The sequence below is a fragment of the Lates calcarifer genome, unplaced genomic scaffold (assembly GCF_001640805.2).
Source record: "Lates calcarifer isolate ASB-BC8 unplaced genomic scaffold, TLL_Latcal_v3 _unitig_3926_quiver_2112, whole genome shotgun sequence".
NCBI lineage: Eukaryota > Metazoa > Chordata > Actinopteri > Centropomidae > Lates > Lates calcarifer.
Window position 1 is genome coordinate 12,220 of NW_026116608.1, and position 12,299 is coordinate 24,518.

At 40.2% G+C, this 12,299-nt stretch overlaps 1 protein-coding gene across 1 annotated transcript; it reads left to right on the top strand.

Moving 5' to 3' along the window:
* Nucleotides 1-390: 390 nt before the first annotated feature.
* LOC108895152 (caspase activity and apoptosis inhibitor 1) lies at nt 391-5,099 on the top strand. Its single transcript, XM_018693791.2, has 6 exons — nt 391-744; nt 1,867-2,058; nt 2,791-2,875; nt 2,995-3,052; nt 3,159-3,226; nt 3,337-5,099. Exons 1-6 carry the CDS (start codon nt 640-642, stop codon nt 3,828-3,830), a joined length of 1,002 nt encoding a protein of 333 aa, XP_018549307.1. The 5' UTR covers nt 391-639; the 3' UTR covers nt 3,831-5,099.
* Nucleotides 5,100-12,299: the final 7,200 nt, after the last annotated feature.

Genomic DNA, 12,299 nt, shown 5'->3' on the forward strand with positions numbered 1-12,299 from the left:
AGTCAAAATACAGACGGCAGTGCAGCTGTAAGATTCACAGAATATGATAATGCATCAGACTGACTGGCTTTGTTGCTGTGGCTAGAAGGTGATTTGTTAGAATACAAGAACTTATAGGCTGCTGCACCCCTCAGTTATAGGCATATGCTTATAGTCTACCACTACAGTGTTGATTTAATTAATCTAGTACATAGTGCACGATGACAGCCTACACATTAAAAATGACTGGGTAACAGATATTCCAGCAGTGTATTAACATGTCTTAAAACCCCCGTCTTAAAACACCACGTGACAACATCTTAGTAACTATGATTTTTTACAGGACACATTATGAAACCTGTTAATAAATGAGGAAACAAAATGTAAAATGTTACACGAATTAACACGACGCATGGCTGTGGAATATCTCTCTGAATTTAGCCTTTGTCTTGATATGTTTATCTCAGACAGACGAATAACAACGCTCCAGCCCAGCAGGTGGCGGGAACCCCAAAAACAGTTAAGCCGGTTTGCCATCGACACCACAAGAAGAAGTCGTCGCTCGCCAATGACATATTATTCCCGCGACATTCAATTTTTGGCAAGTGAGTAAACGAGAGAACAACTCTGAGGAGAACAAGTGCTTTGTTTAATTTAAAGATGCTCAAAAAGAAGTTAAGTATCACTGAAAAGAAAAGAAAATACTCACAGTCCGAAGAACGACACGACAGCAACAAACGCAGAAGTACGGAACAGAATGCGGAGGTGAGATATTCAGGCTAGCGACCTGCTAATCTTGTTTTATTTATACACTGTATATATATATTTCTAAGCACTGTGTAGGCTGGTTGGGCGCGTTACTCTGAGGTCGTTTCTTTAAATAACGTTTGTTTGCTGTGGTTTACATTAGACAACTTGGGGTGATAATTTAAACCTGGCAGAAGGCAACAGTTTTTACATCTTATTAACTTATTAGCTCTAGCATCAGTACTGATAGCCTCCCCGCTGCTGTTTGTTTGCTGCTTTAAAATTCTGAAACGCTGACGTAACAACGTTCCAATACTCCAACACTATGGCGCAGTTTTTTTTTCTCCATTTGCTACTGTGTGATATGCACACACCACCTGTATTTCAGTATAATACTAATTCCATCCGTGTGTCTTGTGACTTATCACTAAACCCAACATGGATTTTTTCAGTCGTGTTCGTGGCTCTGCTGTTATCAGTGCAAAACACAAACAGACCCCAGCAGAATGTTAGCAGGATGTTTTGTTAGCCAAAGGATGAGGATAGTTGCTGAAGTTTTATATCAGAGTTGCTATTCTTATTTCATGTAAGGGCTGTAAGGGCTCAAAAAATCTCATATACAACAAACCAAATATTAGAAACATCTCTCATTATAACTCAGTGCCGACATTCCCAAGTGTGTATATTTTTTTCTCCCACTATTGAGATTTTATTTGCCAGTAAAGTAATGCATAATTGCTTAGGTAATCACATGTTTAAATTGGTCTTATCCAAATCACAGAGAAATATTTTTGCAGATAATATAACATATTGTTTCAGATCATATGCAATGTATAAGGATGCAGGTGTGTAATCTACGTATGTATATGCATAGGTCTTTTTTCCTGCCAAACCTAAACAGTAGATAAACTGGAACTGAGTTCACTTAAGATTAATTTAAATGGTTTAGGATTCCTTAATAGCAGTTTGAATAAGATAAATTATATGACAATTAAACACTGAAAAAAACTTTTAATGTCATTAAGAAATTCAAGACTGCATTCAAGCTTATTGTTACAGAGTTTTAGACTTCTTAAATGTCTGTCTTTTACAAGACCTCTAGACACTGTGTCCTAGTAACACATTGGTTATCTAAACCAGGACTCCAAGGATGAACTTGCTGACCCAGAGCTGGACAGGATTGGCAGTGACATTGAGGAGGGAGGACTGGACCTCGGGCCTGCCATTTCAACCATCACTGCTTATGTCAGTGACAAACGGGAGATGCTAGAGCAGTGTTTCCATGTGCTGGGGGAGAAGAAGCTACATAAGATGCTGCCTGATGAACTTAAGGTGATTTGTGAGCATGTGGACTGCCGTTATACCGCTATAAAATACTGAAAGTAAATGTCATTGAATAGCATTATATGAGTGTTTTACGAAATGCATCAAATGAACATTTTTCATTGTTAAAGAAATGGTGTAACAACTAGTCATCAAACAGCATTCGTTGAAGGTCGGAAGCGTAACCATAACCAGCCTCGCAAATGCGTCACCATCATTTTGCTGCATCAACTTTCAGAAATATCACACTGTAATTTCACAGACAGTCTGTGGGCTCATGGACCTGATTTCCTGCATATGGCATGTGTTGCCTACCAAACTAATATGCTGGAAGGCATGTGACTGTGGTCATGTAATAATAGTAATTTCTTGAAAAGGTTTGTTCTATCTTTTTGTGGAGTTATGGTGAACTTAGTACATTATATAATTTTTCATTTCCATTCAGTCACTCATATTTTACTTTCAACAGTTCTTCAAAACTTCAATTGAATATTGCTAATGTTGCTGTTATTTTACATATTGCGTGTTTAGTTGCTGGTAAGATTTTCGTCTATAGCTGTAAATTAGCTATGGAGCCATATAATAAAACTGAAAAGAAAAGATATAATGCACTAAATTTGAATTAAAAAGTGAGCAAATATCTCAGAAAAATAGAGAAATAAGGCCATAGAATTCTGCCATTTGCTTCGGAGCCCGTGAAGCAACTTCAAAGATGCCATTTAAACACATTATCCTTCACAGGATTGTAGTTTAGAGGAAATCAAAACGCTGTGTTGGGAGCAACTGGAGCCAATCTCAGAGAAAAATCTTATTCAGATCTTGGCAGGTAAGACCTAAGGCCAGTTTGGCACATTTTTTTACAGCAATTTTCTGGACTGTTAAAATAATACAGTATTGCAAACAAAGCATTTTCATTCACTTGAAGGTGTTGTTTATCTTCTCTAGGGGAAGAGCTGACATCTGGAGATGGGGATGAAAACACAGAGGAAACCTTGGAAAGCCAGTGAGCAAAAAGTTTTCAAACTTATTCAGAACATAACTTCAGAGTAAAAACAGTATGTGTCCTCATACTTATTATTATGTTTTTATTTCTTTTTTCCCCCATCAAGGCAAGACAATAATGTAGACTCTACATCTTGCTTCAAAGAAACAGCAAAAACTGAGGACCCCAAGCAAGGTATTTAATATGTAAAACACAGAAAGAACATCTCCATTCAATCAAAGACTTTAAAGAGAAAATTGCTATGAAAGGACCATTTTACATTTAAAATGTATCTTTCTTTACAGAGGGTGGTGGCTCTGGTGAGGAGAGTGACGTTTTAAGCATAAACGCAGACACTTACGATAGTGACATAGAAGGACCTAAAGAGGAGCAGGCTGTTAAAGCTATGGAGGGGGCAGTGAAACTAGAGGACAGCAGTGGGGAGGTCACTGACCCAGCTGTAAACCCCAATCCAACAGATCCAGAGCCTCCCAAGGGCTCTCAGCCAATGGAAGCAAAGAAAGACATTCAAAGTGACATCGACAAAAGCGTCAGCGAGATTTTAGCGTTTTCGTCCGTTTCGGGGGAAGAGGTAGCTAAAGAGCAGAATGCACCGCCGCAGTCTGTAGATGTAAGTTCACCCGTTCAAAGCGGACCCGTTTCAAGTCGCGCACCTGCAGCTTGTCAGCCGTCCATTCAGCAACTGGAGCTTCTCGAGCTGGAAATGAGGGCCAGAGCCATTAAGGCTCTGATGAAAGCAAGTGATGGTAAAAAACCCTCTGTGGTGAAAAACATCTAACGTGGTTTATTTTGATGTTTTATATGGTTTTAATGGTTTTATACACTTATAAAACTGAGTCAAACTGAGTCAAAGAACTCAGTTAATGGATGTAGAATTTAGTTTGTTTTGAGCAATTTAAAACATAGTTCAGATTGTTTTGTTGTTTAAACCTGTCATATTGTTCTAAGTGTACCATTCAAACCATGTCACATTATTACTCCATATTGGAATGATGTTACAAACTGTTTAATGCCAATTTAAACACTTAAGACCTGTTTTACCCCACTCTACTCTGTGTGTTCTGGGAATGTCTGAACATTAACACAATACCAAATGTAGTTTTCCCCTTAGCCACTAGATGGCAGTATTACTCTGCTGCAATAAATCCAAGGGGAGAGCAAGACATAATTTATTTGCCTACATTACAGTAAAAATAGTCATGAGCAGCTTGAAAGTCAAGTTTTCAGAGTAATGCTGTTATTTAGTGATTAAGTTAGGGCAATAATCGTTTTTTCAGGGACAGAGGTTCTCACTGAGCTGGCGTTAGAGGATGTAAGCATATCAGAGCGATGTGTTATTTTGTATGTAGGCCGAGCTCTGCAAGGCAAAGCAGGTGGCAGCAGTGTTGTACTGTCATTTAGACGCTTTCAGCATTTCTTTACTGAACACCTGTTAGACTTGTCAGGCTGTAGCATGCATAGTAACACCATGCACTGCCATCTCTTTCATATTTGCATCTGCTAACGGCTTGGTCTGTTTTGTATTGCTACTGTAAAATGGATGTCTGTTTGGTAAAGGAAACAAAAAGCCCTTCCTGTGGCATAACAGACAGAATACAGAGCATTAGATTACAGAGCAGAGAATTAGAGCAGCTGCCCTCACTTATACATCTGTTTAATTCACCAGAGTAACTTTTAAATTATTTTTTACTTCCTGTACCTCTATGTTATAGCTAGAACTAATAGCATCTTCTCACCTAATATTGTAATTTATTCTCAAGTTGATTTCCAGTATAAACTGTAAGATTGCTGTGTGTGTCTGCGCAATTACATGCAGATGCAGAGCAAAACCGATCTCTACCCCAAAGGAGACAATGAAATGTACGATAAGAAGCCAGTTGCCTCCTGGGTATTTGCATTTAAAGGGGATATTTCATGGGAGGAGTGAGGGTGGGGAGGGTTAAATGCATTTTTCTTTATGCATTTATGTGCAAGTATCTTTGTGCTCATTGATGATTTCAAGAGGGAAAACGTCCACTTTAGTAAAAAGAGATACAACGATTCTAAAGTGCTCGTGGTGTCTGTCATTGGTGAGTATTTATCAGTGTCATTTTACTGCTATTAGAATGCCAATTATGATTTAGTGTGAGCGGATAAATGGCTTTTTTAAGCAGACCTCAAAATGAGTGGGCTGAAAAATGGATTGATGGAAGGGAAGCTGTTTTGTTGAGGGAGTACTTTTTGGAATTCAAATGAACCCGATGAACCTTGTTAAAATATTGAGGTGTGATGCTTCCGTGAATGGTGCTATTATCAGAGTCAAAAGCAAGGTCATGCAAAAAGTTCTTGTGCTCACCGGTTCATCTTTTTAATAGCCACACCTGTCATTTTCCACAGTGTTGTGACCCAGTCTCTGGTTAGCAATGCTCATTAGAGATTAAAAAAGCTTGGTATTTTCTTTAAAAATGATAGATGATGAGTGTTTTATACCCTCAACCTCATGTTTAACTTTCACTATTTAGCAACCCCTGAAAGCAGAAGAAACAGACCATAATGTAATCCCTCTCATGTACTAGATTTCTTGAAGACTTTGTATGCCACATACTGTGTGCTGTAGGAAGTGGTAAGTTGGTGGTAGGTGTTGACAGGTTTGACGCACTTTAGATTGTGATACATCCTTCATGGGTGTTGATTGCAATCATCCTCTCTACCTATAAGGCATCTTCAGCCTTCAGTAGAAAGAAGGGCTCAAACATTTTTTGTAAGTTGACTTTGTTGTACATTTACGCTCCTTAAAGACTGTTCTAGAACAGTAATTGTTGCAGTGGCCCCTAAGAACAAAATACATATAGGAATGAAAATGTAAACATCGGGAGGAATGCGCTCCAGTCCAGACTTGCTGCAAATACCAAAACAAATCTGAAAGGCAAGAGCACAAACATTAATCTCTCTGAATGCATAATGCTGCAAATGTCAAACCACAATAGTAATGTACAGCAAAAAAGGTTTTTTTTCCTAACTCTCACAGGGTGGCTCTAGAAATAGGGATGTCAGTTTTGGCATGTCTTTGAGTCTGATGGTCCAACTCTTTGGTCCACTTTGGTAACTGAATTGATTCCCATTAGAATTTGAACAGACATTCATGCTCCACAGAGTATGAATAATTTGATCCTCGTACTTTTCATCCAGTTCCACCACCAACAGGTAAAATTTCCACTCATCCAACACTTTAGTTTATGACAAAAAGTAGCATGAAAAATGGACGACCCAGTTCTTGTCAGCGTTAGCTGTACACAGTGGCAGAAGTATTTAAATGGTTTTCATATGTAAAACCTCTGTAAGAATACATAAGGATTATCAGATAAATGTACTAAATGTATCAAAACTAAAAGTAGTCATGCAGAATGCAGTGTTATTATATGTTATTTATTATTATTGATTTGTTACATTTAAGTACAAGCAGCATTTTAATGCATCTGGTGAGACTGAGCAAATGCGTTCTACTTATTCTACTGTCTGCTAGTTTGATCAGAAGTAATGCATAATATTTGATAAAGATACCATATCATTTGTTTGTATAATAGTAGTACCAGCACAGCCACTCTCATGTGTTTTTATTTCTGTGTTTCTTTTTTTTTAACAGAGGGAGCACAAGCATGTTTGTGGGGGAAAAAAAAACAAAAAAAACTTGTCAGTCCAATTTAAAACTCTAGATGTTACTGTGGCACCACAGGGAAAAACTATAGGGGCAAAAAAGATTATTATGTTGATGTCTTTTTTTTTTTTTTTCAAGATCACATCCTGTTTGCATAAATAAAGTATTTCTCTTCAAATTCCCTCCGTATTGACTGTGTTCTTTTCTGCAGCTAGAAATTAAATTGAACAGCTCATGCTGACAGGCAATAAATAACTTAGCACCTCTGTATGACTAAATGAATTGATTTCCCCAAGCAGTGACTCATTGGACACATTTCATTTTCTTCAAGTTTCAGACTGTTTTTCTTAACAAAGTAGAAGAAATGTTTGATGTTAGATGTACTTTGTTTTGATTAAATGTCCAATTCTGTGTTGGTGCTAATTAGGGCCCGAGCAACGAGTTGCGTGGGCCCAACGGGGCCATGCAACGAGTTGCAAGGACCCTCTTGTTTTCGGTCTGTTTATTATTATTATTATTATTATTAGGGCCCGAGCAACGAGTTGCGTGGGCCCAACGGGGCCATGCAACGAGTTGCAAGGACCCTCTTGTTTTCGGTCTGTTTATTATTATTATTATTATTATTAGGGCCCGAGCAACGAGTTGCGTGGGCCCAACGGGGCCATGCAACGAGTTGCAAGGACCCTCTTGTTTTCGGTCTGTTTATTATTATTATTATTATTATTATTAGGGCCCGAGCAACGAGTTGCGTGGGCCCAACGGGGCCATGCAACGAGTTGCAAGGACCCTCTTGTTTTCGTTCGGTTTATTATTATTAGGGCCCGAGCAACGAGTTGCGTGGGCCCAACGGGGCCATGCAACGAGTTGCAAGGACCCTCTTGTTTTCGTTCGGTTTATTATTATTATTATTATTATTATTTTTTTTCTTCTTTTTCCGCCTCTTTGATCGCCTTTTTGAGGGCCTTAAAATGCGTCAAAACTCCTGAAAATTTGCAGACGCGTCAGGCACGGCGAAAAATTTAAGAATTTAGGGGTCTTGAGCATGGGTGTGGCAAAATGGCCTCGGTAGCGCCACCTACATTTTTAACGGAACAGCCCCTCAAGCCCGTTGCGCCTAAAAATCTGAAAATCTGCACACATATGTAACATCCCATGACGCACCAAAAAGTCTCTTGGAGCCATATTCTAAACCCAACAGAAAGTATTTTTATTTTGACCGGAAGGTGAAAAAATTGTGTGTTTTTGGCCATTTCCAGGGGTCGCTTGAACGCGAACTAGTCCTAGACGCATTATCCGATTGACTTCAAAATTTGATAATTTGTTCTTAAGACATAGACGAAGTTAAATTGCAAAAGTTTCGGACTTTTCATTGAAGGGCGTGGAAGTTATGGCCCCTGAAAGTTCGATCACTCGCCACAAAACAGGAAGTTGCTTTAAATTTGCTATATTTCGGCCATACTTTGTCCAAACTGCATCAAACTTTACAGGATTGTTAATGGTACCTATCTGCACACATCCATATGTCAATATTCATACAATTGTTGTAGCACCACCTATTTATAGCAGGAAATGACATATTTTATAGTGTGATGTCCAGTTTCTAGACGGGTGACCAGATTCACTTCAAATGTTGTCAGCCCCTCCTTGACGATTTTTGGAAGACGTCCTCCGAAAATTGTGAGTTTTGGTCGAAGTGTGTGCCTGTTCTGGCCCGTCAAAGTTCGGAAACCCAACTTCCTGTTTGAAACCTCAGATTTTGGGGTAACTTCCTGTTGCGACTCTCTACTTTATCCTATAGATGGAGCCATTGTATTACTCTTTGATGGATTTTTGGAGAGGGGTCTCTGTGTGTGTGTGTGTGTGTGTGTGTGTGTGTTTGTGTTTGTGTTTGAGGGGGGAGGGGAAGAGGAGTTGATTGAGTCTGTGAGAAGCTGCCACAGAGAGGTTACAGTCAGGAGAGCCAAGAGCTGCTTTACACGCGGGATAAAAACTTCAGTTAAGATTTGAGCTGTCACTTGAGAAAGCATCATGCCAAAAACTAAGGAAATCACTGTAGACTTGAAGAATTGTCGATGCTTAGGAAGCAGGAGAAGGATATACAAAGTTATAACAGCATTTCCAAGCGTCAAGAACTCAAATGAGAAGCGTCACCGAGAAATTCAAGGAGAGCCACACTGTGCAGAACAAGCCTGGCAGAGGTAGGAAGCCAAAGATTTCAATGACCCTGGAAAGAAAACCAGTTAGAGACCTGTCTAAAGAACCCATAAACGCTGCCAAGACACTAGTGAATGACTTAGTTAAGTCTGAAATTGTAGTCTCAAAGAAGATTACATGAATTCATGTAATCTTACCATATGTCTCCCCTTGACCAAAGCTGAGCGTGGATTGATGCTGTCTTTACAGTTTGGTTTTGATCAGTTAGGAAATTTCACACGGGGTCAGCTGATTTTTTCGTCTTACTCAGTGTACGGCGACAGGAAAAGTTCACTAGGTCCTCCAGCGTCGAGGTGAACCAGCTGAATATAAGCCACTCAAGTTGACGACAAGTGCATTGAAAAGTAAAAGCTGCTGGCCTTTACCTTTTCTTTGTCAAAGCGCCTGTTTGGCCAGTAGTTAGTAAAGTAATATTTTCAGCGTTGTCCACAGTCTCATGACATGTTTAACAGGAAGCACAGCACGCTGGTTAAGCTCATGGCAAACTGTTACTAACAGCTAAAATGAAAGCTTGTCTGTATGTAGTCTAACTGGTTAGTTTGTCACTAATCTCCAAATTTTGCAAATTGCTATAAACTTCACTCTCTTAAACCAGTAACAGTCTGAGCTGGACTGATAGGGGTCTGTATGGATAAAGATAAAATCCTAATGATACCCATCCCTACAGCTGGTTAGTGGCTTCGCCCTGACTTTAGGCAGATGAGATATTCACTGTTCAAATAACTTCATTATAAGCCTTGTTTAAGCATAAATGATTTATATATGCACCCAATAACAGAACTTAAAAAAATGCTTTTGCTCAAAGCTCAAAGCTTGTAAACTCAAGTTAAAACTGAGTTTTATCTCCTTTTGGGAGGGGGTATCTCTCTCTGTGTTTGTGTGTGTTTGTGTGGGTGTGTTTGTGTTTGTGTTTGAGGGGGAGGGGAAGAGGAGTTGATTGAGTCTGTGAGAAGCTGCCACAGAGAGGTTACAGTCAAGAGAGCCAAGAGCTGTCACAGATGATGAGCTCTGAAAAATATTATCACAGAAAATAATTAGCGTAAAAGCTTTTATTTAAAATTTTAACATCTGGGAAGTGTGAACTGTTACGCCAGCGTGTGCCCTGCGACCTGCGTTGACCCCGCGGTTGTCGGGGTCCCGCGGTCGCCGCTCCCCCGACGGGCGCCGGGTGCGAGGGCCCGTTCAACGCTGCTCGCAGCTTTAATTATTATTATTATTATTTTTTTTCTTCTTTTTCCGCCTCTTTGATCGCCTTTTTGAGGGCCTTAAAATGCGTCAAAACTCCTGAAAATTTGCAGACGCGTCAGGCACGGCGAAAAATTTAAGAATTTAGGGGCCTTGAGCATGGGTGTGGCAAAATGGCCTCGGTAGCGCCACCTACATTTTTAACGGAACAGCCCCTCAAGCCCGTTGCGCCTAAAAATCTGAAAATCTGCACACATATGTAACATCCCATGACGCACCAAAAAGTCTCTTGGAGCCATATTCTAAACCCAACAGAAAGTATTTTTATTTTGACCGGAAGGTGAAAAAATTGTGTGTTTTTGGCCATTTCCAGGGGTCGCTTGAACGCGAACTAGTCCTAGACGCATTATCCGATTGACTTCAAAATTTGATAATTTGTTCTTAAGACATAGACGAAGTTAAATTGCAAAAGTTTCGGACTTTTCATTGAAGGGCGTGGAAGTTATGGCCCCTCAAAGTTCGATCACTCGCCACAAAACAGGAAGTTGCTTTAAATTTGCTATATTTCGGCCATACTTTGTCCAAACTGCATCAAACTTTACAGGATTGTTAATGATACCTATCTGCACACATCCATATGTCAATATTCATACAATTGTTGTAGCACCACCTATTTATAGCAGGAAATGACATATTTTATAGTGTGATGTCCAGTTTCTAGACGGGTGACCAGATTCACTTCAAATGTTGTCAGGACAGACTTAAGGATTTTTGGAAGACTGGCTCTGAAAATTGTGAGTTTGGGTCGAAGCGTGTGCCGGTTCTGGCCCGTCAAAGTTCGGAAACCCAACTTCCTGTTTGAAACCTCAGATTTTGGGGTAACTTCCTGTTGCGACTCTCTACTTTATCCTACAGATGGAGCCATTGTATTACTCTTTGATGGGTTTTTGGAAGGGGGTCTCTGTGTGTGTGTGTCTGTGTGTGTCTGAGGGGGGAGGGGAAGAGGAGTTGATTGAGTCTGTGAGAAGCTGCCACAGAGAGGTTACAGTCAATAGAGCCATGATCTGTCACAGATGATGAGCTCTGAATAATATTATCACAGAAAATAATTAGCATAAAAGCTTTTATTTAAAATTTTTACATCTGGGAAGTGTGAACTGTTACGCCAGCGTGTGCCCTGCGACCTGCGTTGACCCCGCGGTTGCCGGGGTCCCGCGGTCGCCGCTCCCCCGACGGACGCCGGGTGCGAGGGCCCGTTCAACGCTGCTCGCAGCTTTAATTAGGGCCCGAGCAACGAGTTGCGTGGGCCCAACGGGGCCATGCAACGAGTTGCAAGGACCCTCTTGTTTTCGTTCGGTTTATTATTATTATTATTATTATTATTTTTTTTCTTCTTTTTCCGCCTCTTTGATCGCCTTTTTGAGGGCCTTAAAATGCGTCAAAACTCCTGAAAATTTGCAGACGCGTCAGGCACGGCGAAAAATTTAATAATTTAGGGGTCTTGAGCATGGGTGTGGCAAAATGGCCTCGGTAGCGCCACCTACATTTTTAACGGAACAGCCCCTCAAGCCCGTTGCGCCTAAAAATCTGAAAATCTGCACACATATGTAACATCCCATGACGCACCAAAAAGTCTCTTGGAGCCATATTCTAAACCCAACAGAAAGTATTTTTATTTTGACCGGAAGGTGAAAAAATTGTGTGTTTTGGCCATTTCCAGGGGTCGCTTGAACGCGAACTAGTCCTAGACGCATTATCCGATTGACTTCAAAATTTGATAATTTGTTCTTAAGACATAGACGAAGTTAAATTGCAAAAGTTTCGGACTTTTCATTGAAGGGCGTGGAAGTTATGGCCCCTCAAAGTTCGATCACTCGCCACAAAACTGGAAGTTGCTTTAAATTTGCTATATTTCGGCCATACTTTGTCCAAACTGCATCAAACTTTACAGGATTGTTAATGGTACCTATCTGCACACATCCATATGTCAATATTCATACAATTGTTGTAGCACCCACCTATTTATAGCAGGAAATGACATATTTTATAGTGTGATGTCCAGTTTCTAGACGGGTGACCAGATTCACTTCAAATGTTGTCAGGACAGACTTAAGGATTTTTGGAAGACTGGCTCCGAAAATTGTGAGTTTGGGTCGAAGCGTGTGCCGGTTCTGGCCCGTCAAAGTTCAGAAACCCAACTTCCTGTTTGAAACC

What these genes read in the sequence shown, in the direction of transcription:
- LOC108895152 (XM_018693791.2), top strand. Translation starts at nt 640, where the DNA reads ATGCTCAAAAAGAAGTTAAGTATCACTGAAAAGAAAAGAAAATACTCA. An exon ending in GTACGGAACAGAATGCGGAG is followed by an intron (nt 745 to 1,866) that starts GTGAGATATTCA and finishes TATCTAAACCAG; the next exon opens with GACTCCAAGGATGAACTTGC. An exon ending in TCTTATTCAGATCTTGGCAG is followed by an intron (nt 2,876 to 2,994) that starts GTAAGACCTAAG and finishes TATCTTCTCTAG; the next exon opens with GGGAAGAGCTGACATCTGGA.